Here is a 23,719-nt window from a genome sequence, read left to right as displayed (position 1 = left end):
CAGAGAGATCTACCTAGCAGGTGGACCAGAGAGATCTACCTAGCAGGTGGACCAGAGAGATCTACCTAGCAGGTGGACCAGAGAGATCTACCTAGCAGGTGGACCAGAGAGATCTACCCACAGCAGGTGGACCAGAGAGATCTACCCACAGCAGGTGGACCAGAGAGATCTACCTAGCAGGTGGACCAGAGAGATCTACCTAGCATGTGGACCAGAGAGATCTACCTAGCATGTGGACCAGAGAGATCTACCTAGCAGGTGGACCAGAGAGATCTACCTAGCAGGTGGACCAGAGAGTTGTACTGTCGTATTGTATTAGGCCTATATGGGGCAATGGAGACGATGCTAATAAGCCTGGCTAGGCTAGGCCTACTTGACTGAACAACTGGGTGATTATCTGTTCTCCTGTCCAGTCTATGGCTCAATAATTGCAATGTAATAAAAGCAAGACCGTAATAGTGGGGATTACTGATGATTTATTATTTAATAAACAGAAGCATCAACATGAAAGCCTGGCTCAGCGGCTAGGCTTAGATGTTACAGTAGCCTACAATTGTTACGACCAGGCTCATGGCCATAACAAAAAGGGAGACACACACCGAATATAAGTAAAATAATCAAGAATTTAATAGAACTATAAACTAAACAATAATCAAATGGGGTATGAAAATCAGTGTATCAGGCATGTAGGTGAGTGTATGCAGTGAAATGTCTGGTGAAGAGGGTGTTGTATGGTGTAGCATAACCAAACCAAGACAGAATAATGGTGCTGGTGGAGCACGCAAGCGTGTGGCCTGGAGCGCCCTTTATGGCCACACAGGATATGGCAGCTGTCCCGAATTGTCCTTATTGGCAAACACACAGGGTTACCCATAGAGGGTCAGAGGGCCGTCACACCCCCCACCACAGAGACAGTGCCCCCAAGGGGACACTAGGAAAGCCCCAGACAAACCACACAGGAGAAGGACAGTTACAAACCCGCACCAATAACACCACCGGTAAAAAAAAAAACGAATCCGACAAAACATGTACAGGCCCCGCACACCCACGTCCATACCCAACCTCCCACTCCTCCAGCCTCAGCAACAGGATCCTGTGAAGCAGGTTAAGAGGGGAAGATACAGCAGGAAGGGAGGACACAGGCAACAGGACAAAAACAAAAAACAAAACACACTCAACAGGGGGCTCGGGACAACGCATCTGCCACTACGTTGTCCCTCCCCTTAATGTGACGAATGTCCAGAGTATAGGACTGTAACAACAAGGACCAACGAATGAGCCTCTGGTTAGGACATTTCAGGGAGTTAAGGAAGGTCAAGGGGTTATGGTCTGTATAAACCGTCACAGGAGCCAGACCAGAAACCAGGTATACATCAAAATGATGCAAAGCCCAGACAAGGGCGAGAGCTTCCTTCTCAATCACAGAATAATTCAGCTGGTATGAATTAAACTTTTTTGAGAAGAAGCTAACCGGCCGTTCGATTCCCAGCTCATCCGTCTGCAGTAGCACAGCCCCTGCCCCCACATGACTGGCGTCCACTTGGAGCCGAAACGGCTCATTCAAACGAGGAGCAGCCAAAACTGGAGCGGCACAGAGGAGGGCCTTAACAGTGTCAAAGGCCTGCTGACACTCAGTACCCCAGATATACTGGGCATCTCCTCTCAACAGATCAGTGAGTGGGGTCACTACAGCAGAGAAATTCCTGCAGAAGCTGCGGTAATAGCCCACTAGGCCCAAGAACCTCTGCAGTTCTTTCTTGGTGGTAGGGCACTGTTCAATCGCCCTCACCTTAGCCTGGACCAGAGAAACCTTCCCATTTCAAGTTCATGCCTCATTTTTTCAAGTCTTAGCTCCTTTTCAATTTTCATTCCCTCATGGTCCATCTGCAGTGTAAGCAATTCCTTCTGTTGCTCAAAGGTAAGACTAGGGGTCATTACAGGAGACACGCCCTCACCCAATCTGTGAGAAGCCTCCCCCAGCAGGCTTTGGCAATATCCTCATCTTTTATCAGATTAGACACTAAACAGGCCTTGAGCCCAGGCTTCAACGCCTCCACAATCTCTATGCCAAAATGCTCAGCGACAAGCAACAGTTGAGCCTTGGTATAGCGATCTAATAAATCATACGAGGGATCCTCAAGAAAATCCTCTACTCCGGACATGATTCACAAATTCACTTCAAGCTTTACGGGGAGAATGCATATACGGACCCAAGACGAGGCATAACACTGACAGGACGCATAGGAAGTAACCACTTGGTAACGGAGCGTACCCTCTATCTGACTGCCTAACTCAAATCTAGCTCAATAATCTCAACCCTAGTCTTCATGCAGTTTTAGCGGGAGGCTCTTTAAACCCTAGCTCAGTAGCCCGGTGAAGCCCCCAGCAAAGCTGATCACCCCACCTTACGCCCCCAGCAAAGCTGATTACCCCACCTTACGCCCCCAGCAAAGCTGATTACCCCACCTTACGCCCCCAGCAAAGCTGATTACCCCACCTTACGCCCCCAGCAAAGCTGATTACCCCACCTTACGCCCCCAGCAAAGCTGATTACCCCACCTTACGCCCCCAGCAAAGCTGATTACCCCACCTTACGCCCCCAGCAAAGCTGATTACCCCACCTTACGCCCCCAGCAAAGCTGATTACCCCACCTTACGCCCCCAGCAAAGCTGATTACCCCACCTTACGCCCCCAGCAAAGCTGATTACCCCACCTTACGCCCCCAGCAAAGCTGATTACCCCACCTTACGCCCCCAGCAAAGCTGATTACCCCACCTTACGCCCCCAGCAAAGCTGATTACCCCACCTTACGCCCCCAGCAAAGCTGATTACCCCACCTTACGCCCCCAGCAAAGCTGATTACCCCACCTTACGCCCCCAGCAAAGCTGATTACCCCACCTTACGCCCCCAGCAAAGCTGATTACCCCACCTTACGCCCCCAGCAAAGCTGATTACCCCACCTTACGGCTCTGAATGGGTCCCGAGACAACTGCTCTAGCCGCACCACCGCAACATTACCGGGAGAGCACAGCAAAACCCAAAGGGGAGAAGCCGTAAGCCTAACCAGGGTAGCCCCGTAACTATCCGTCAAACTACAACCAATTGTTACGCCCCCTGGAGGGCGTGGTGTACCAGTGGAGGTGGAGTGGGCACAAAGTGGAGGAGGAGACCAGTTTAAGGAATAACAAAAATGGGTATTTATTTAACAAAGCCAAAATAGACCACAGGGAGCAGAGGGAACTAAGAGCGGTGTCAAAATAAAAATAAAACATCCCTACCTAAACCTACCTAGCTTACCTACCTGACCCAAACAAAAAGACTTCCCTATACCTTCCCTACCTAATAGCCAGCTGAGTGAAGACCAGCATGACTATAAAAGGACAAGGGGTTGACACACACTCCTAAACTGGTGTATTAAACAGGGGAGTCACCTACGGGCTGAGAAGTGTAAACCCCGGGGTGGCTAGCCTGTCCCCCCCCACTCACCTGGGTCATTAACTGAAACTTTGGCTATGCTACAAACATTGTGCTAAACAAACAAAAAGGCTATACAGTGTATAAAGACAACTAAGAAAATACAATAAACAAAACTAGTATGGCTACAACCGAGGACAACAAAGAGGCAACATAACTAAGGTTAACAAAACATGTAACACAAAGTCAACTGAACATAGAAACCAGTAGCACACACAGCAAAGTGGCACAAAAGGCAAATGAATGAATATGAGTAGGGTTTATATAGTGGGTTGATTGGACGGCCGCAGCTGCAGGGAGTTAGTGACTGATGACCAGGAAACCGGGCCACGCCCACAGCACCTGGATGACTGAAAGGGGAGTGGGAGACAGCAGGGGGAGACAAAACAGACACACGACACAAGCCACAGCCAGACCACTGGCTGTAACACCAATGTATACCCCTGCTTGCCCCAATATGCAAGTCTTGACCCAAACAAGCTCACCACGAAGCGACAAAGCTGTCTCCACCCCACAAACAGAGGCGAAATGCAAAATCAAGATCAAAAAATGACAAGTCATACAAAACAAACTACACAAGATAAACCACCAAAATTCCAAAGTGTGCGTCTCCAGAACGCTTACCAAACACGTTGCTTGAAATACCAGTCAGATTCGCCAGTAGCCTTCACATAGCAGACCACAAGTACGACGGGAATACCTAAGCGACGACGGCACTGGTTCATTCACAAGAAAAAGTGGCCCCCCTGTCAATTAACCAACACACAGGAGACCCACACCAATCAAGTGGACCAGGCTACAGGTGCGCCCCCCGCCAATCAAGGGAGCCACACAAACACAACAATTAAGTGCCCAGAACAAAACCGACGAGCCCCCATTTGTTACGACCAGGCTCATGGCCATAACAAAAAGGGAGACACACACCGAATATAAGTAAAATAATCAAGAATTTAATAGAACTATAAACTAAACAATAATCAAATGGGGTATGAAAATCAGTGTATCAGGCATGTAGGTGAGTGTATGCAGTGAAAGGTATGGTGAAGAGGGTGTTGTATGGTGTCGCATAACCAAACCAAACAAAGACAGAATAATGGTGCTGGTGGAGCACACAAGCGTGTGGCCTGGAGCGCCCTTTATGGCCACACAGGATATGGCAGCTGTCCCGAATTGTCCTGATTGGCAAACACACACAGGGTTACCCATAGAGGGCCAGAGGGCCGTCACCACAATGCAGAACCTCCTCTTGGTATTCTAAACTCTCTGTAACTATGTCACGCTGCAGAACCAACGGAGTGTCGCCTCTTGGTGTTCTAAACTCTGCGGGTAGAGGTGTGGAGTTTGACAGAATAGTGTCGGAGCAGCCAAACCGACACATAACTCCTTCAGCTGTCGACATAATCTTATATATTTATATTTCTCAGAGTTTGTCTTATTCTTGGGTAGATAGTGTTTATCTAACATGAATCTCGGGGCTCTCAGTAAGCGCATTGAGCCGGTTGTCCTGTGCGCTCAGCTGGCCAGCGCGTTTTTCGACACCGGGTTGCAGATGGTCGTGAAGGAGCGATGCGCAAACGCCACCGATGTCGCCAACCAGACGTCCACGGAGGACAGTCGCCAGAGAGCCATGTCCAACTTCTATATGACTTACAACATGCTGGCCAAGTTCACTCCCATCATCCCGGCCATCGTCCTGGCACGGATTGGAGACCGGGGCTACCGGAAAGTCCCTATCGTGGTTCCCCTGGTGGGGTACCTCCTGTCCCGGTTGGTCCTCCTGCTGGTCGTGGAGCTCGGCTGGCCCCTGGAGGCCCTCTTCGCCGGCGTGGTTCTTCACGGACTCTCCGGTGGCTTCTGTTCCTACTGGGCCGGGGTGATGGCGCTGGTGTCCCAGGCGTCCACCGAGAAGGACCGCTCTTTACGCATGATGTATATCGAGCTGGTGTACGGGGTGGCGGGCCTGGTCGGTAGCCTGGCCTCCGGTCATCTCTTTGAGTTATACACGACCACGTTCAAGCAAGGCAGCCTGCTGGTGGGGCTGAGCGTGGTTCTCTATCTCGGGTGTCTGTTGTTCTCCACGTTCGTGCTGCAGGTGAACCGTGCGCCGGTGTGCGTCCCGGGCGAGGAGGAGAGACCGGGAATAGGTCCGTGGTATCTTTAGTTCTTCACTTTTGGGCAAAAAGAAAGTACTTCAGGAGGAAAAATGCGGTCAAATCAACAATTTATTGAGCAAGGTTAGGGGTTAGGGTTAGGGTTAGGGTTTGACCCCTTTACACGGGGTCAAATCTTCGGCAATACTAAGGTTCTTTTTACGAGGTGGCGAGCTTATATACTTGGCTTCAGACCAAGTATCACATGACAAATTTGCATACAAGGGATGTACATTTAACCCAGATCTGATCAACTAGTCTTGTAATTGGTCAACAGGTCACTGAGCTCTGCCCCCCCCTCCGGACATGGGGGCAATAAAGGATTCTTCCTGTGTCCTCCTAAGATCACGTTACAACTGTAGACTCCTGAGGTGTTATCTTTATTGACCCAGAGGACAAAGGAATGTTTACTCAGGACAGGGCCTCTGTTGTAATCTACATGTTAAACTACTTATAATAGCAGAGTTCTACCTAAAGTGAAGTTTATTCATTATTCTTAGTAAATTGATTACTACATGAGAGTAATACAAATGTATTGATGTAATACAGTATAATACAGTCTAAAAATATACTACAGGTCTACTAGGCCACAATGTCAGGAGTTTGGTGAACATCGGCCTCCTGTTCGCCGGCGCCGTCCTCTACGACGTGGCGGTCGGCGGCGGGATGGAGATCCTGGTGTCGTTCGAGATGAAGGAGCCGTTGAACTGGGACGCGACGCGCGTGGGTTACGGGAACGCGGCGGGGTTCGTGGTGTTCCTCACGAGCTTCCTCGGGGTCATGGTGATGTCGCGGTGTGTCAGCGACGTGGGACTCATCCTCGTCGGGATGGTGTCGTTCTCCGCCGGTATCTACTTCATGGCGTTCGTGACGGAAACCTACATGTTCTACCTGGGTGAGATTATTAAAACATGGCTGCTTGTTACACATTTATATTGTAGCACTGAAATGTTTAGTCTATGTAACAGAGTGACACATGGAGAGTAGCTGGTGAAACTCACTCCTCAAACGAGCGCCGACGGAGTGTGTGTGTGTGTGTGTGTGTGTGTGTGTGTGTGTTTAGAGCTTGTGTCAGAGATAAAGCGTATTCCCGCACTAAGCATTTTAGTAGGTCTCATTATGTACACAGTCTCACTTCCTCATCCTGTTCACACGTTGTGTAAATAATGTTTTACTAAAATGCTGTGTGTGTGTCACCATATTAACTCTGCTCTGTGTGTGTGTGTGTGTGTGTGCATGTGTGTGTGTGTGTGTGTGAGTGTGTGTGTGTGTGTGGTTCCCAGCACGGTCCCTGACGCTGTTTGCTCTGATCCCGATGCCCACCATCCGCTCTCTGCTGTCCAAGCAGGTGAACAGCTCCTCCTATGGTGAGTCTCTCCTGAACCCTCACCCTAACACTCCTCCTAGTGTCTCTCCTAACCCTAACACTCCTCCTAGTGTCTCTCCTCACCCTAACACTCCTCCTAGTGTCTCTCCTCACCCTAACACTCCTCCTAGTGTCTCTCCTCACCCTAACACTCCTCCTAGTGAGTCTCCTAGCCCTAACACTCCTCCTAGTGAGTCTCCTAGCCCTAACACTCCTCCTAGTGTCTCTCCTCACCCTAACACTCCTCCTAGTGTCTCTCCTAACCCTAACACTCCTCCTATAGTGTCTCTCCTAGACCTAACACTCCTCCTATAGTCTCTCCTAACCCTCACCCTAACACTCCTCCTATAGTCTCTCCTAACCCTCACCCTAACACTCCTCCTACAGGGTCTCTCCTGAACCCTCACCCTAACACTCCTCCTATAGTGTCTCTCCTAGACCTAACACTCCTCCTAGCAAGTCTCCTAACCCTAATACTCCTCCTAGTGAGTCTCCTAACCCTAATACTCCTCCTAGTGAGTCTCCTAACCCAAATACTCCTCCTAGTGAGTCTCCTAACCCAAATACTCCTCCTAGTGAATCTCCTTAGATAAGAGTATAGATTAAACTAGGTAATACTGTGAATAAAGAGTAAACTAGGTAGACAGGTAGTACATGAATGGTACAGCCATATACAGTGTAGTACCATATATATTTATATCTTTAATACTGCTGTATTTATTTGCAGGGAGATAATTAATTATGAGGGGTATATGGGGAAGTATAGTAGTGTGTGTGTGTGTGTGTGTGTGTGTGTGTGTGTGTGTGTGTGTGTGTGTGTGTGTGTGTGTGTGTGTGTGTGTGCGCGCATGTGTGTGTGTGTGTGTGGTCTGATGGCGTAACAACCTGGATGAAAACGTCAGTTAGGGTACTTCCATCATAACTGGCTGGGTGGGTTTGGCTGGGTGGAGTGCTGTGTGTGTGTGTGTGTGTGTGTGTGTGTGTGTGTGTGTGTGTGTGTGTGTGTGTGTGTGTGTGTGTGTGTGTGTGTGTGTGTGTGTGTGCGCGCATTGTGTCATCTCTGCCAGGTCATTCCCCCACGGCGAGCAGTAGAAAGAGGAACCCTGTGTCTGATTGGCTGGTGGTTGTATGATGTCCGAACCAGACAGACCAGTTCCTTCCTAATGCATCCACGGTTCCCTCTTTCTTGAATGGCTGCCATTTTGTCATCTGTCATTTGAGCTGTCACCTGAGACAGCCACACACACAGTCCATGGGCCAGACCAGATATCGGTACCACTCAAGGTGGCAAAACATACTTATAATTTTTGAAAAGATACATGTCTATAGATTATATTTTGGTATGATCACCATTCTTGAGTGGTAGCTGTATCACAGTTATCAGCTCTTGAAGTTATCCACCCCCTTAAGAAAATGACATTTTAGATGCTGGTGCATATCCCGGTTTAGTTTCATGTACAGAACATTTGTCAATATCTCACAATATTGTCCCTGGTATCATTCTAAAGGGGACATTCTAAGCTTTCATTCAAGCCAAGTGGTTAATCTTTCTGGCCAACATAGAGGTGACTGGAGCTCTTTCAACGGTCAACAACACACATTTTTACACAATTTTCGCCTAAACTGTATACTATCTTTTAGCCATGTGTCATCTAGGAACAACAGGGACACAATATACAAAAACTGGGATACTCACAGACCATAAGGATTCAGGAAATGTATAATTTGCCGATACTATCTCATTGTCAAGGGAGATTGTAAGCCTTGAATTAGAAGAGCATTATTAGGCTCCTATGAAATTAACTACAAAGCCAGTAGGCTAATAGGGCTGGGTATCGAGTCGAATTTCAAGAATCGATTCCGATTCACAAGGTTCAGAATCGATTATCACGATTCAATTCGATTCGATTCAATATCGATTCGGTTAGTGTTACTAAAACCTTTTTTTTTTTTTTTTTTGCTGTAACCTTAATTACATGACTGCCAAGTTATGCAACACATCAATACTAGGGCTGGGTATCGATACTGATTTCCAAAAATGAATGAATGAATGAATCATTGAATGAATGAATGAACTATTCATTTATTCAGCCATTCATTAAATAAAAGATCGATTTTGGGATTCATGAATCGATTCTGAATCATTTGATTCAGAATCGATTCAGAATCAATTAATCCATTTTTTAAACCCAGCCCTATAGGCTAAGGTCACAAACTGCTCTTTATCATGCACATACAGGATAGTAAGGACACACAGTGAGGTAAGGAACCAGTTGAGTTTCATAAACATCATTATAAACATATTATAAACAAGAAGTACGTCTTGCCACCTTGAGCGGTACCGACAAGTGAAATTTTGGGCTCTGGCCCATGGACTACTAGAACCACACAGCACATGTAGTTATTTAGGTAGAGAGAGAGAGAGAGAGAGAGAGAGAGAGAGAGAGAGAGAGAGAGAGAGAGAGAGAGAGAGAGTGCACTAGAGCAATAGAGACAGTTGTTGTCTCAGAGACCAGCGCCCCCTAGTGACAGATTCCTGCGTCTGTCTCTTCACCCTCATCTCTGGCTGCGTTCTGAAATCACATACTTCCATACTACCTGTACGCCAAAAAAGGATGTAGTATGTCCCAAGGCCAATAAATAGTATGCCACATGCAGTACGCAAAATCCGGTCGTATTTTGCACTATGCACGCCAGCAGACTTTTCTGGCTATTCTGACCCACAATCCTTTGCGCAGCGGAAATGACGTCACATGTGCGAGTTGAGAGGCGTTTTGATGAATCCCAGCTGTGGATGAACGTTGCGTTATGGACCACGACGGATGTGGTCAAATTTCAAGGCGCAATGTTATGACAAGGTAGTATGTCCCAATTGCATGTGTACTGCGTGCAAAGTAGGTACTTTCTAGGGGCAGCTGTAGTACGTACTAGTAGGGCTGGGTATCGAGTCGAATTTCAAGAATCGATTCGATTCCGATTCACAAGGTTCAGAATCGATTATCACGATTCAATTCGGTTCGATTTAATATCGATTCGGTTAGTGTTACTAAAACCTGTTTTTTTTAGCTGTAACCTTAATAACATGACTGCCAAGTTATGCAACACATCAATACTAGGGCTGGGTATCGATACTGATTTCCAAAAATGAATGAATGAATCATTGAATGAATGAATGAACTATTCATTACTTCATTTATTCATTAAATAAAAGATCGATTTTGAGATTCATGAATCGATTCTGAATCGTTTGCTTCAGAATCGATGAATCGATTTTTTTAACCCAGCCCTACGTACTAGTAGTGAACAGTAGAAGTGTGCGATTGGGAACGCGGCCTCTCTCTTTCTCCCCCCAGGCATAAGCCTCATCTCCCTGCAGTTGTCCTTCAAGGTGGTGAGCCTTGTCTACACGCCTGTCTACACCCGCGTCTACCAGGCGTCCCTGGACTGGTTCCCCGGCCTCGTCTTCACCGTGTCCAGCGCCGTCACGGTCCTGGCCATGGTGCCCATCAGGTAAGACCAGCCAGTCCAGCCAGACCGGCGACCGTCAGGCCGGAATCTGTCATTTAACTGCCGGGATTGTAACCTCTCTGTGTGTGTGTGTGTGTGTGTGTGGTGTGTGTGTGTGTGTGTGTGTGTGTGTGTGTGTGTGTGTTTGTGTGTGTGTGTGTGTGTGTGTGTTTCAGTGTGGTGGGCTGCAGACTGGGTCAGAGGAACGGCTATGAGATCATATCCAGGGAGACTGATAAAGAAGCAGCTGAGGTGATGTAGCAGAGGTGGTTCGGGGACTAGAGGACTTGCATTAGCTCCCTGGCCTTCAGCTTACTGTGCTGGAATACAGAACAGCAGGAACCTCGGTCGGACCTGCTGGACACTCGACACACTGACGACCTCACGCCGCCGGGGCGCCGACACCGCTGGCGTGCACCACTGACGGCTGGCCAGAACCGGGCCGGTTCTGGGTTCTGATCAGCTGGGTCCACTGGAGGTTCGATCTGTGTTAGCGCCTAAATCACGAATGTTGGCCTGGCCACAATTCTCATTTTTTTATAAGCTTGTGAATAAATACATATGCACCTTTGTATCTGATTTCTCATTTTTCTGCTTCGTACTGCTTATCAGTAGCAGGTTGGATTACTGTAACATTCTTCTATCTGGTCGACCAGAGAAAGCTATTAGTCAACTTCAGATGATACAAAACGCTGCAGCATGTGTCCTCACTAAGACCAGAAGGAGGGCACACATCACACCTGTCTTACAATCACTACACTGGTTACCTGTCGGGTTTAAGAATAGATTTTAAGATTATTTTATTAGTTTAGAAAGCTCTCCATAGTCATGCACCTGAATACATGTCAGGGATGCTTTTATCTAGTCTCTGGATGCGTGCTACACCAGAATGCTGCTAAATGTCAACCAGAACGAGCATGTTACCAACAAGCATCTGTATGGGGGGCTACCAAAGCTGAGTGAGAAAGTGGAAACTTGCTGGCCACTGCCAAAGATGCCATGAACTCCAGCCAGCAAGCTGGTGCTCTGGGAGTCAACACACGGGCTAAGAGGACGTCCCACACCAACATACGTGGACGTACTGAGGAGGGATGCAGGAGGAGAATTCTGCAGAACTGGCTGGATGTATGGAAGACCGAGGTGATTGGAGACTTCGCTGTGAAGCTCGTCTGAGGACGAACTAATGATGATACTTTTACGATGTACACCAAGTAGGTCCCTGAGGTCCTCTGGTACTGAACTCTTAACGGTTCCTGGAGCCAGGACCAGGAGACATGGGGAGGCAGCCTTCAGTTTTTACCCCCCCAGCCCCTGGAATACCTTCCGAGAAAACCTAAGAATGGCTGAAACTGTGGGAACTTTAAAGCGAGATCTTAAGACAATCTCGCTTAATCATGTAGTTTTACCTGTTAATTTAAAAAAATATTTTTTATATATATATTTTTTTTAACTCTTTCTTTTCTCTTTTACCATATATGATCTGTCCATTTTTTTCTTATTTTAACCGTTTTTATTTATTCTGTACAGCACTGTGTGCTACTGTACATTTACTTGTATGATTAGTGCTATATAAATAAAGTTGACTTTGAACAACGAGGACCTCAGACTGCCACTCGCCTTTTAAAAACACAAAAATGAGATAAAATACAACTTTTTTTTATTGGTCCATTATTCAAAATCATTTGAGGTAAAGATAATTGCATCAAAACAACAATGTATACAGGCTATTCAAATATGTTATTTCAACATTATATTGTACATATTAGGAGTTCAAGAGTAAACAATGCACACTGTGAGACCAGGCTGACACACGGAGAGAGACCAGCTGGTAGAGAGACAGGGAGGGAGACCAGCTGGTAGAGAGACAGGGAGGGAGACCAGCTGGTAGAGAGAACAGAAGAGAGACTGGTAGAGAGACAGGGAGGGAGACCAGCTGGTAGAGAGACAGGGAAGGAGACCAGCTGGTAGAGAGACAGGGAGGGAGACCAGCTGGTAGAGAGACAGGGAGGGAGACCAGTAGAGAGACAGGGAGGGAGACCAGCTGGTAGAGAGACCAGAAGAGAGACTGGGAGAGAGACCAGCTGGTAGAGACAGGGAGAGAGACCAGTAGAGAGACGGGGAGAGAGACCAGCAGAGACAGGGGGAGAGACCAGTAGAGAGACAGGAAGAGACCAGCTGGTAGAAAGATAGGGAGAGAGACCAGCCGGTAGAGAGACAGGGAGAGAGACCAGCAGAGAGACAGGGAGGGAGACCAGCCGGTAGAGAGACAGGGAGGAGAGACACGGGCGGCATTTGGCTGAGAAACTTGGGTGGGAGAAAAAAAAAGACATAGCATGTGTAGATCTCTCTGTATGTCTTCAGGCCATTGGTGAGCCCACATCTACATACAGTATATACAGTATACCCTCATGTACAGTAATATACACAACCCCAAGTCAGAAACAGGCAACCTTACAACCCAATTTGGACTCATATTTCAGTAGAAAAATAGGGAGCTACATATTGCCATTTGAGCACTCTGACTTTGGATCTCCACTTCTTCCATGTTGAGCAAGTGAAGGGCTTCATTATTCGTTACTTCATTTACACCGTTAACAGAACAAGACGACAGATCTGTAGCTGCCTGGACGCCTCCTCACAACACACAGACCAAGGTCAAGGGACGAGTAAAAATTGAGAAGATAATGATGATTAAGTTTACAAGTCTGCAAATGGCACACTCCCTACGGAAAAGAAAGACACCGTATCTCCAAATACTATGAAGTATTTGATGTGTGTATCTGACCCAGATGTGCTGAGGAGGAAAGTGTGTTAACGCCAGAGTAAGCCTAGCCCTAACTCAGGAAGTAACAAAGCCTGAGAATGGAGAGAATGCTATCAAAACCAATTTCAAGAAAAAAGATCTCGGATAAACAACTTGTCAATAAAGCTTGGTGTTGAATCTTCACTTTGTGCTTTCCATTACATGTAGCCTTGTAGAAAGCCATGCCAGAGAAGGGGGTGATGCAGAAGAGGATGTTCACTTCACTGCCCCTTCATGGTCTACTGAATTTAACCGGTCAAAAGGCCTTCATGCAGATCACTATGGCGAGATCAAGCTACGTCTGTTTCCTGACGTTAGAGATCTCCTCATCTCTCCACCTCCTCACGGTAGATGTCTGCTCCATCTCCTCATGGTAGACGTCTGCTCCATCTCCTCATGGTAGATGTCTGCTCCATCTCCTCATGGTAGATGTCTGCTCCATCTCCTCACGGTAGATGTCTGCTCCATCTCCTCACGGTAGATGTCTGCTCCATCTCCTCATGGTAGACGTCTGCTCCATCTCCTCATGGTAGACGTCTGCTCCATCTCCTCACGGTAGATGTCTGCTCCATCTCCTCATGGTAGACGTCTGCTCCATCTCCTCAACATGTGACTAAAACAATGGTTCCCCCACTATGGAACAGAGGCATCTGCTCTAACAGTTAAACGACTTGATTTACTTGACTTAACTGCAGCCGGTGTGCGGGTTTATACCTACAAACTATGTCTTATTCTTAACCCAGCACCCATTGCCTGATGTGCATATTATATATTCTCTTAAATCTACTCTACAGAGCCTCAATTTAGAACAGAACCAGAATAGCTGTGTGTTTTCTGACAGGAATGTTCTTCTGGGCCGGGCCGGGCCGGGATGTACTGTCTTAATGACAGAGGACAGCTCTGAAGTTATAATAATTACAGACAAACTAGATGTGAAACTGCCAGAGGAGACCAGCAGAACACAGACAGATTTAGTGACATCTAGTGCTAGCTACCAGCCCAGAGCTAGTTAGCTGCTTGTGCTAGCTGCCAGCACAGAGCTAGTTAGCTGCTAGCTGCTAGCTACCAGCACAGAGCTAGTTAGCTGCTAGTGCTAGCTGCCAGCACAGAGCTAGTTAGCTGCTTGTGCTAGCTACCAGCACAGAGCTAGTTAGCTGCTAGTGCTAGCTACCAGCACAGAGCTAGTTAGCTGCTTGTGCTAGCTACCAGCACAGAGCTAGTTAGCTGCTTGTGCTAGCTACCAGCACAGAGCTAGTTAGCTGCTTGTGCTAGCTGCCAGCACAGAGCTAGTTAGCTGCTTGTGCTAGCTGCCAGCACAGAGCTAGTTAGCTGCTAGTGCTAGCTGCCAGCACAGAGCTAGTTAGCTGCTTGTGCTAGCTACCAGCACAGAGCTAGTTAGCTGCTTGTGCTAGCTACCAGCACAGAGCTAGTTAGCTACTTGTGCTAGCTACCAGCACAGAGCTAGTTAGCTGCTTGTGCTAGCTTCCAGCACAGAGCTAGTTAGCTGCTTGTGCTAGCTTCCAGCACAGATCCTCTTGGCTGGTTTGTCTCGCTTTTTGCCTCCATCTCCCCCATGGACATATCAATGACCAGTCCATAGAAACATATTGCGCGTGTGCACGTAGTACTGTACGTACGTATGTATGTACGCAAAAGCAAATGATCTCACCAGTGGTCAAAGCTGGTAAACCTGACTGGCCGTGCTAGCCCATCTTTCACTGTGCTATATCACTTATTGAACCATCAATCATTGGCAACCTTTACCTCAGTCGAAAGAAACTGAGAAAAAAAAACGGAAAAAGCTGTACATATTAGTAAATCCCTCCATGGGTCTTCCTTTGGCTTGCGTTCTTCCCCTCCTCTCATTGGGCGCTTGTTACCGAGCTGTTCAGGAGAGGAACAGGCAGGTTTGGCTCTCGTTGTGAACAAGGCTGAAGGTCCCACAGGTCCGTGTCCCGGGACAGCTCCCCTCCCCAAGGGGAGACATTAGGAGCGGGAGACTCGAGCTCCTCGTGTAGAGGAGTCGAAAAAGCAGGAGGTCCTTCTCCTCCTCTGGAAGAGGCGAGCAGGGCGGGAGGACTCAGTTCGTATCGGTCTTCTCCTCTTCCTCCTCGTCCTCCTCGTCCTTCTTGTCTTGTAACAGCGGGATGATGGACTCCCAGGACTCCAGGGACTGAAACGACAGAGACGACATCAGGTGGAGACAGTAGCTTACCGCTAACTCAGTCGCTAGAGCATGAGACTTAATCTCAGGGTGGGTTAGGGGTTAGGGGTCAGGGGTTAGGGGTCGGGGGGGGGTAGGGTTTAGGGTATATTCACACAGCAGATTTTGTCAAAGCGTTTGCGCGTTGCTCTTCATTGTTGCCTATGGAGCAGTGCACTCTGGGCCTTTCAGCATGCTGCTCTGCCGAAGCGAGGCGTCTCCCGTTTTTATCAGCGCTGAAAAGTTGAAAATATTTTACAGGGGCCGCCGTGGCTCAGGAGGTAGAGCGGGTCGTCCAATGATCGTAGGGTCGGCGGTTCGAATCCCGGCTCCTCCTGACGACATGTCGAAGTGTCCTTGGGCAAAGACACTGAACCCCAAATTGCTCCCAATGAGCAGGTTAGCACCTTGCATGACAGCTGCAGCCATTGGTGCGTGTATGTGTGTGTGAATGGGTGAATGAGAGGCCTCCGTTGTTAAGCGCTTTGGATAAAAGCGCTATAAGTGCACTCGATTTACCATTTTACCATATTTTAACTTTTCTGTGGAGCGGAGGAAGTGCCCTACGATTGTTGTGTTCTGTCGCTTGGCAAGAAATAGTGCCGGCCAGGGACGTTTTTAGCAGCTTGCAAAATCTGCCGTGTGAACGCAGCCTCGGGGGTAGGAAGTGGACATGCTACCTTCTGGTAGTAGTGGATGTTCTTGTCGGCCATTCCAGTGAGCAGCTGTCTGAAGTCCTGTCTCTTGTTGTTCTGCCAGCGTTCCCAATCTGCCTTCAGGTCAGCGTTGAAACACTCCGCACGGTCCTGACACTTCTCCACCTCTACAGGAGCCTGCAGGGGACACACAGCACTGAGCTACAGGGGCCTGCAGGGGACACACTGTGCTGAGCTACAGGAGCCTGCAGGGGACACACTGCACTGAGCTACAGGGGCCTGCAGGGGACACACTGCACTGAGCTACAGGAGCCTGCAGGGGACTTTGTTGTCATCTTAAACAGTGAACTCGGTCAAGTGTAAGGCTGCGTTCCGAATCGCATACTACCCTACTATATAGTATGCCAAAACAGTATATAGTATGTCCCAATACATAGTATCATGAAAAAAGGAGGCTCAACTCACTATTAGTATAAAAGTCTAGCATGCAATGGGTGCTGCTATAATGGAAATATCCATACTCAGAAACAGGAAATGAAATAGGCAGCACTCCAAATTGCGTATAAAGTCGGCTATATTTTATTGCCACACAAGGGTGATGCCCTTCCCCTTCGTGTTCTGGCAATATTTCTTTTCCTGTTTCACAATACACAGTATGCCACAGGCAGTATGGCAAAAATACCACGATGTCCTACTACATCCGCTCGTATTCTGCAGTATGCAAGCCAGCAGGCTTTTCTGGCTATTCTGACCCACAATCCTGTGCGCGGCGGAAATGTGCGTCACATGTGCGAGTCGTGACAGCTGTAGACGAATGGTGCAATGTTATGACAAGGGAGTATGTCCCAATTGGATGCCTACTGCTTGCAAAGTACAGTACGTACTTTCTAAGGGCAGCTGTAGTAGGTACTGGTAAGAAGTAGAAGTATGCGATTGGGAACGCAGCCTAAGACTACAGAGGAGAGGAGAAGGAGCGGTCGTAATGTAATGTACTGCTTTATATGTTCTTAGCCGGTAGACAAACATACTCATGGAGCTTGCTCGATCGCCTTGTTGAGAGGGGTCAGGGAAGAATTTTTACAGCTCACTTATCTGGCCCCCGGGTGATTACTGTTTTTTTGCTTCCCTCTGTAATATGTAGAGAGTGGGTCGTATGCCCACCTCCCTTGTTCTCTGTAAAGCGCATTGTGTTGCCTCTGGGTATGAAATGCGCTATACAAATAAAGCTTTGATTGATTGATTGATTGATTGATCGTACCGGTAGTCCCTCCTCCCTGCGCAGGGCCGCCGCCTCCAGCCTGGCCTCGTACTCCGCCTGCACCTGGTCCCTCTTCTTCAGAACGTTCTAGAACCACACATGCATCAGAGGAGCCACAGACACAAGGACAACACACACACACACACAGCCACAGGGACAACACACACACACACACAGCCACAGGGACAACACACACACACACACACACACACACACACACACACAGGGCAGGTGTCACAGCTGCACTATCCACTATTATCACTATTCTAATCAGTATTTTCTCATTGATAACATTTAATAACCGTTTTCTCTCTCTAACTAAAACCACATACATGCTTTTTCTGAGACTTTCTCAGAGACTCTGATCCGCGTGTTTTCATGGTGAGTCAATCTGAACTGAGGGAAATACATGTTGTGCAATCTGAGTTCCCAGAAGTCCTTGCTGCAGAGAGAACTTCTGGGAACAAGCTATGATTAAGCGCATTGTGTTGCCTCTGGGTATGAAATGCGCTATACAAATAAAGCTTTGATCGATTGATTGATTGATGATATTCGTGGACAGCAAATGGAACAACGATTGGATTTGGGTGCGGGGAGGATGACCGGCCCACGCAGATAGTGGGCTGTGCGGGAAGGCTGATTACTCCCGCCCCCCCCCCCCCCCTTTCATGATTGGCTGTTCAAATGCAGCTGGCTTTGAAAGGTAATGCGCTGGCTCCACCCAGCTGTGGTCGACTGCACGTACGCAGGAATTAACGCGCCACAAAATACACGCTCGACGTGTTGCAAGTATATCGCGGGTTTTAGAGATAGTAAAGCTAGCAGCTAGCTAGCTAGCTAGGTGAGCCCCCTACACTCGTACGTGGCCAGCGCAGAAACACCGTCACCTTCATGGAGTCCATGTAGAGGACGTACTCTCGGAGAACGGGCAGGAAGTCTTCGCTCATGTCCTCCGTCAGTTCCTCCAGAGCGTTGGAGCAGCTGGCCATGGAGCCGGCCACGCCCTCCAGGGGCTCGCGGAGCTCCGCCTCTGGCCCCGCCCAGCTGGAGTAGACCGGCCCGTACTCCCTCAGCTCCACCAGGTACTCTGGGGTCAGGGGTCAAGGTTAGGTAGATTTGGTGTAGCAGCAGTGTCATTACAGAAAGGTTGGAAAAAGACACTAGATACAGAGGATGAATAGGGAGTATATATATCATATGTACAGCAGGTGTACAGTATAGAATAGAATAAAAAATATGTACATACATACATCCAGTCTGTATAAATATATGTCTAGAAGTATCCATCCATCCATCCATCCATCCATCCATCCATGATTATGGTAAATGGTAAATGGACTACACTTATATAGTGCTTTTCCACCTTAGCGGCACTCAAAGCGCTTTACAACGGCCTCTCATTCACCCATTCACACACACATTCACACACCAATGGCGGCAGCTGCCATGCAAGGTGCTAACCTGCTCATTGGGAACAATTTGGGGTTAGGTGTCTTGCTCAAGGACACTTCGACATGCGGACAGTCGGAGCTGGGATTCGAACCGCTGACCCTCATTGAACGACCCGCTCTACCAACTGAGCTACAGCCGCCCCCATTATGATGCAAGGAGGGGAGGGGGGGGGGAGTAGAGAGAGGGGGGGGGGGGGAGAGCGGAGAGAGGAATGGTTAAAGAGAGACGCTACCTGACTGTTCTTTGATGATCCTCTGAGCGATCCGGTCGATGGTTCCCAGCTTCTGGCTGAACAAGTCCAGGTAGTCCCCCATGGCGCTGAACTCCGACGGCCGCGCCCGCAGCTTGTAGCCCCCCGCCACGGACTTCACAGACTCCCCCATCTTCGTCAGCAGGGCCAGGCCCTGTCTCTTGTTCAGGTCCTGATCACACCAACACAAAAATCCTTCATTTTTATTTTTTATTTAGCCTTTATTTAACCAGGAAATGTCCCATTGAGATTAAACATCTCTTTTTCAAGAGAGACCTGGCCAAGACGGGTAGCAGTGCAATCCAAACACAGAGTTACAGACGGAAAATACAACAGAAAACACAGAGATGCAACAGTAATACAATTTACACGTGACTTGGTGATTTGGCTATATGGCAATACGTTAGTTAAAAACATGAACATACTGTGTAATCCACCTCTAAAACCTTCATAGTGGATTTAAAAACAGCGATTGAGACCTGCTCCTCAAGTTTGAGATCATTTTGTAGCAAGTTCCAGGCAGAAGGAGCCGAATAACTAAAAGCCATTTTCCTCTTTTCTGTTCTGACTTTGGGAACAGACAGCAGCAAGAAGTCCTGTGATCATAAGGAGCATTTCCCAGGACTTTTTTGTATAATGTAGGCACAGAGGTAAGAAGGAACAAGACCAAGAAATGCCTTATAAATAATGATGTACCAATGAATAAATGTTAAATGGACTGCACTTATATAGCGCTTTTCCCCCTTATCGGCACTCAAAGCGCTTTACAATGGCCTCTCATTCACCCATTCACACACACATTCACACACCAATGGCGGTAGCTGCCATGCAAGGTGCTAACCTGCTCATTGGGAGCAATTTGGGGTTAGGTGTCTTGCTCAAGGACACTTCGACATGTAGACAGTCGGAGCTGGGATTCGAACCACTGACCCTTCGATCACTGAACGACCTGCTCTACCAACTGAGCTACAGCCGCCCCAAATAAGTCTACGAGTAGACAATGCAGACCATCCAACCCGATCATACAAGGTGCAGTGATGATGATAATGATCGTCCTGTTTATCGTCCCAGGGGTGACAGGATGCCTGGGGGGGGTTGAGGACAGGTACCTTGGAGGACAGGAAGGCATTGAGGTGCTGGTTGAAGGACAGGACAGGGTGGTCAGCCACCCGCTTCAGGAACTTGTCCAGAGCCCTCCTCCTCGTCTCCACAAACTCCTCCGAGAACCGGTCGACCACGCCCTTCATCACAAACTTCTCTGGGAGGGGCTAGGGGGTGGAGATAGGAGACGGGTCAAAAAAAAATCAGCTGTATGACAATACTGTAGGTTCTAGGTTGTAGTCACCGAGGAGACTAGGTTCTACTGTAGCTCATTCTAGCTCTACAACAGACAGGTATACATGTATCATATGTTGATCATGTCCTCAGTGTATTATACTGTATGTATATTATGTCTGACCTAGTCCTGTACATAGATTTATTATTTATTTAGAAATGATTTATGTATTTATTCTATTTATTTAAATAGAAATTATTTATCTACTAAATTTCTGATAGTTTTACATTTCTTATTTCTTTATATGACATATTTTCAATCGGTTCGGTCTTCCAAACATATTTGAAACCGATTCAAACCGTCCATGTAAACGCACCTACTGTTCTATCTCCAGAGCCGAGTATCGGTTCTATATTCTAGTTCTTGAGCAGACAGTGGGTTCTATTTTGTTACAGAGTACATAGTAGATTCCAGGTCCTAGTTTGGACCTACGGGGATCAGGTGTGTGGGCTGAGTCTCCTCCAGCTTGGTCCTCAGCCAATCGAAGTCCTGATAGCGCCGCCTGACTGAGTATTCTGGGAGATCAAACTCCACCCGTGTCGTCTGCAAGCACAAGGAGACAGTGGTTAGACACCTAGCTACCCCTATAGCCAGCTATACCCCATATCCCTGTAGCTATCCCTGTAGCTACCTGGTACACCTGTAGCTGTCTATATCTGGTACACCTGTAGCTGTCTACATCTGGTACACCTGTTCTTTTAAATTTCGACTATGAGTTTTCCGATTATGAGAGAGAATCACCATGCATCTAAGAATCGACCCCCCCCACACACACACCCCTAGTTAGGACGCAGTCCCTGATTGGCCAATGCAATTTCTGGAAATCGTTCTAGATAGATGGAAGCCAAAACTAAGCTCGTGAGATCATGACGGTCTCAGGAGGTGGCTGGCTCTGCCCCGCCCCATCTGCCACCACAGAAGCCACTGCCACATCAGTGACACAAATCCTCTCAATTAGCACTTGGGTCTTCAAATCAAACACGGCCTAGCCAGTGAGAGCCGACCCCGCTGACCTTTGTGCAGACTCTGTAGGTGATGTAGGTCTCCATTGTCGACACGTGCTTCTTGGGGTCGTCGACGGTAACGAACAGGTCGCGCGTCTCCCCGTCGGCGTCGTCATCCAGCTGCAGGCGGTTGAGCAGGGAGGACGAGGAGGCGGGACTTGACGTCTCCACCGGCGTGCCATTGGGTAAGCTCAGGTCCTGGGGGAAGAGACGAGGGTGACAGGAATGTTCGGTCTGTATTGCCACCGGCGACGAAACAAACAAACAATAGATTGTTTTTTTTCTCCCCTTCGCTCGATTGAACAGTGAATCGATTGTTGTGTTCGTGCTGCACCCATTCGCCCTGTGTGTCCTGGGCTGTTCTCAGCAGCGCTCGAGATGCCTCATAGAGAGAAGAGCCAGAGACTAGTCCTAGCTTGGGGTCAGCTAGCCTGGTGCAGTCTGGAGGGACCAGAGATTGGTTCTAGTCTGGTCTCAGCTAGCCTGGTGCAGTCTGGAGGGGCCAGAGATTGGTTCTAGTCTGGTCTCAACTAGCCTGGCGCAGTCTGGAGGGGCCAGAGATTGGTTCTAGTCTGGTCTCAGCTAGCCTGGTGCAGTCTGGAGGGACCAGAGATTGGTTCTAGTCTGGTCTCAGCTAGCCTGGTGCAGTCTGGAGGGACCAGAGATTGGTTCTAGTCTGGTCTCAGCTAGCCTGGTGCAGTCTGGAAGGGACCAGAGATTGGTTCTAGTCTGGTCTCAGATAGCCTGGTGCAGTCTGGAGGGACCAGAGATTGGTTCTAGTCTGGTCTCAGCTAGCCTGGTGCAGTCTGGAGGGACCAGAGATTGGTTCTAGTCTGGTCTCAGCTAGCCTGGTGCAGTCTGGAGGGGCCAGAGATTGGTTCTAGTCTGGTCTCAGCTAGCCTGGTGCAGTCTGGAGGGGCCAGAGATTGGTTCTAGTCTGGTCTCAGCTAGCCTGGGCCATAGTATCCAACTGTGTAGTGATGCGTATAGCCTGAACCAAGACAGCCAGACAGCCCAGCCTGCAAACTCAAAACTACAAAACAGCTCAGAGCAAATCTGGTTAATGTTGAACTATTCACCAAACTGACATGGTAGCTATTCTACCAACTAGAGCAAAGACAGGTCCATCAATTAGCTAGACATGACTGTCTTTTCTTAACGCATCAACAGATTACTTGCTGTTTGTTTACATTATTCTCTCCCCTATGACACACAAACAACAACAACAACAACTAGCTAAATTCTCGTGTCTATCCTCCATTGAATGTGCCACAGACGGGTCGCATGGATGTCTCACCCTGTCCCCCACAGACAGGTCGCACGGATGTCGCACCCTGTCCCCCACAGACATGTCGCACGGATGTCTCACCCTGTCCCCCACAGACAGGTCGCACGGATGTCTCACCCTGTCCCCCACAGACAGGTCGCACGCATGTCTCACCCTGTCCCCCACAGACAGGTCGCACGCATGTCTCACCCTGTCCCCCACAGACAGGTCGCACGGATGTCTCACCCTGTCCCCCACAGACAGGTCGCACGCATGTCTCACCCTGTCCCCCACAGACAGGTCGCACGGATGTCTCACCCTGTCCCCCACAGACAGGTCGCACGGATGTCTCACCCTGTCCCCCACAGACAGGTCGCACGGATGTCTCACCCTGTCCCCCACAGACAGGTCGCACGGATGTCTCACCCTGTCCCCCACAGACAGGTCGCACGCATGTCTCACCCTGTCCCCCACAGACAGGTCGCACGGATGTCCCACCCTGTCCCTCACAGACATGTCGCACGGATGTCTCACCCTGTCCCCCACAGACATGTCGCACGGATGTCTCACCCTGTCCCCCACAGACATGTCGCACGGATGTCTCACCCTGTCCCCCACAGACAGGTCGCACGGATGTCTCACCCTGTCCCCCACAGTGTCTCACCCTGTCTCCCACAGACAAATCGCACGGATGTGTCACCCTGTCCCCCACAGTGTCTCACCCTGTCTCCCACAGACAAATCGCACGGATGTGTCACCCTGTCCCCCAGGTCGCACGGATGTCTCACCCTGTCCCCGACGGTGTCCCCGACGGTGTCCCCCACATCTGGGCTGGGTGTGAGGGCGCAGTCCTGGGCGGAGAGAGGGTGGCAGACCTCCTGGATCGGTCGTTGTCCCGATGTCGCCAGTGATTTGGGGACGCCAGCACTCATCGTGCGAAGGAAAAGTAATCGAAAAAGGGTTTAACCCTAAATAAACTCACTATCTTTGT

At 48.7% G+C, this 23,719-nt stretch overlaps 2 protein-coding genes across 3 annotated transcripts; one reads left to right on the top strand and one right to left on the bottom strand.

The window, feature by feature from the left end:
- Positions 1-4,938: 4,938 nt before the first annotated feature.
- On the top strand, positions 4,939-10,760 carry slc46a2 (solute carrier family 46 member 2; the record flags this gene model as incomplete). Its single annotated transcript, XM_084460135.1, is given in 6 exon segments — positions 4,939-5,585; positions 6,176-6,192; positions 6,195-6,521; positions 6,910-6,993; positions 10,346-10,502; positions 10,676-10,760. Coding segments are annotated over 6 exon segments (1,317 nt in total).
- Positions 10,761-15,349: 4,589 nt separating this feature from the next.
- snx30 (sorting nexin family member 30) lies at positions 15,350-23,689 on the bottom strand. Of its 2 annotated transcripts, none has more exons than XM_084460225.1 (9): positions 23,517-23,689; positions 21,471-21,659; positions 20,890-21,000; positions 20,231-20,389; positions 19,104-19,293; positions 18,307-18,506; positions 17,420-17,506; positions 16,186-16,338; positions 15,350-15,475 (listed from the first exon to the last, which is right to left on the bottom strand). In XM_084460225.1, the coding sequence occupies exons 1-9, from the start codon at positions 23,658-23,660 to the stop codon at positions 15,383-15,385; spliced, it is 1,326 nt and encodes a 441-aa protein (XP_084316351.1). In that variant the 5' UTR covers positions 23,661-23,689; the 3' UTR covers positions 15,350-15,382. The 2 variants fall into 2 exon arrangements, with proteins under 2 accessions (XP_084316351.1, XP_084316352.1); XM_084460226.1 differs by having other exon boundaries at positions 23,529-23,689.
- Between the last annotated feature and the right edge of the window lie 30 nt (positions 23,690-23,719).

Source organism: Borostomias antarcticus (genome assembly GCF_949987555.1).
Source record: "Borostomias antarcticus genome assembly, chromosome: 30".
NCBI classification, from domain to species: Eukaryota; Metazoa; Chordata; class Actinopteri; order Stomiiformes; family Stomiidae; genus Borostomias; species Borostomias antarcticus.
The sequence above is the reverse complement of the archived record's forward strand: the minus strand, read 5'-3'. Positions and strand labels throughout refer to the sequence as shown.

Excerpts from the sequence above, each read along its gene's own strand:
- snx30 (XM_084460225.1), bottom strand. The coding sequence starts at position 23,660 with ATGAGTGCTGGCGTCCCCAAATCACTGGCGACATCGGGACAACGACCG. Across the intron at positions 19,294-20,230 it reads ATGCCTTCCTGTCCTCCAAG|GACCTGAACAAGAGACAGGG; the intron begins GTACCTGTCCTC and ends TGGTGTGATCAG. Across the intron at positions 17,507-18,306 it reads TCTACATGGACTCCATGAAG|AACGTTCTGAAGAAGAGGGA; the intron begins GTGACGGTGTTT and ends GTGTGGTTCTAG.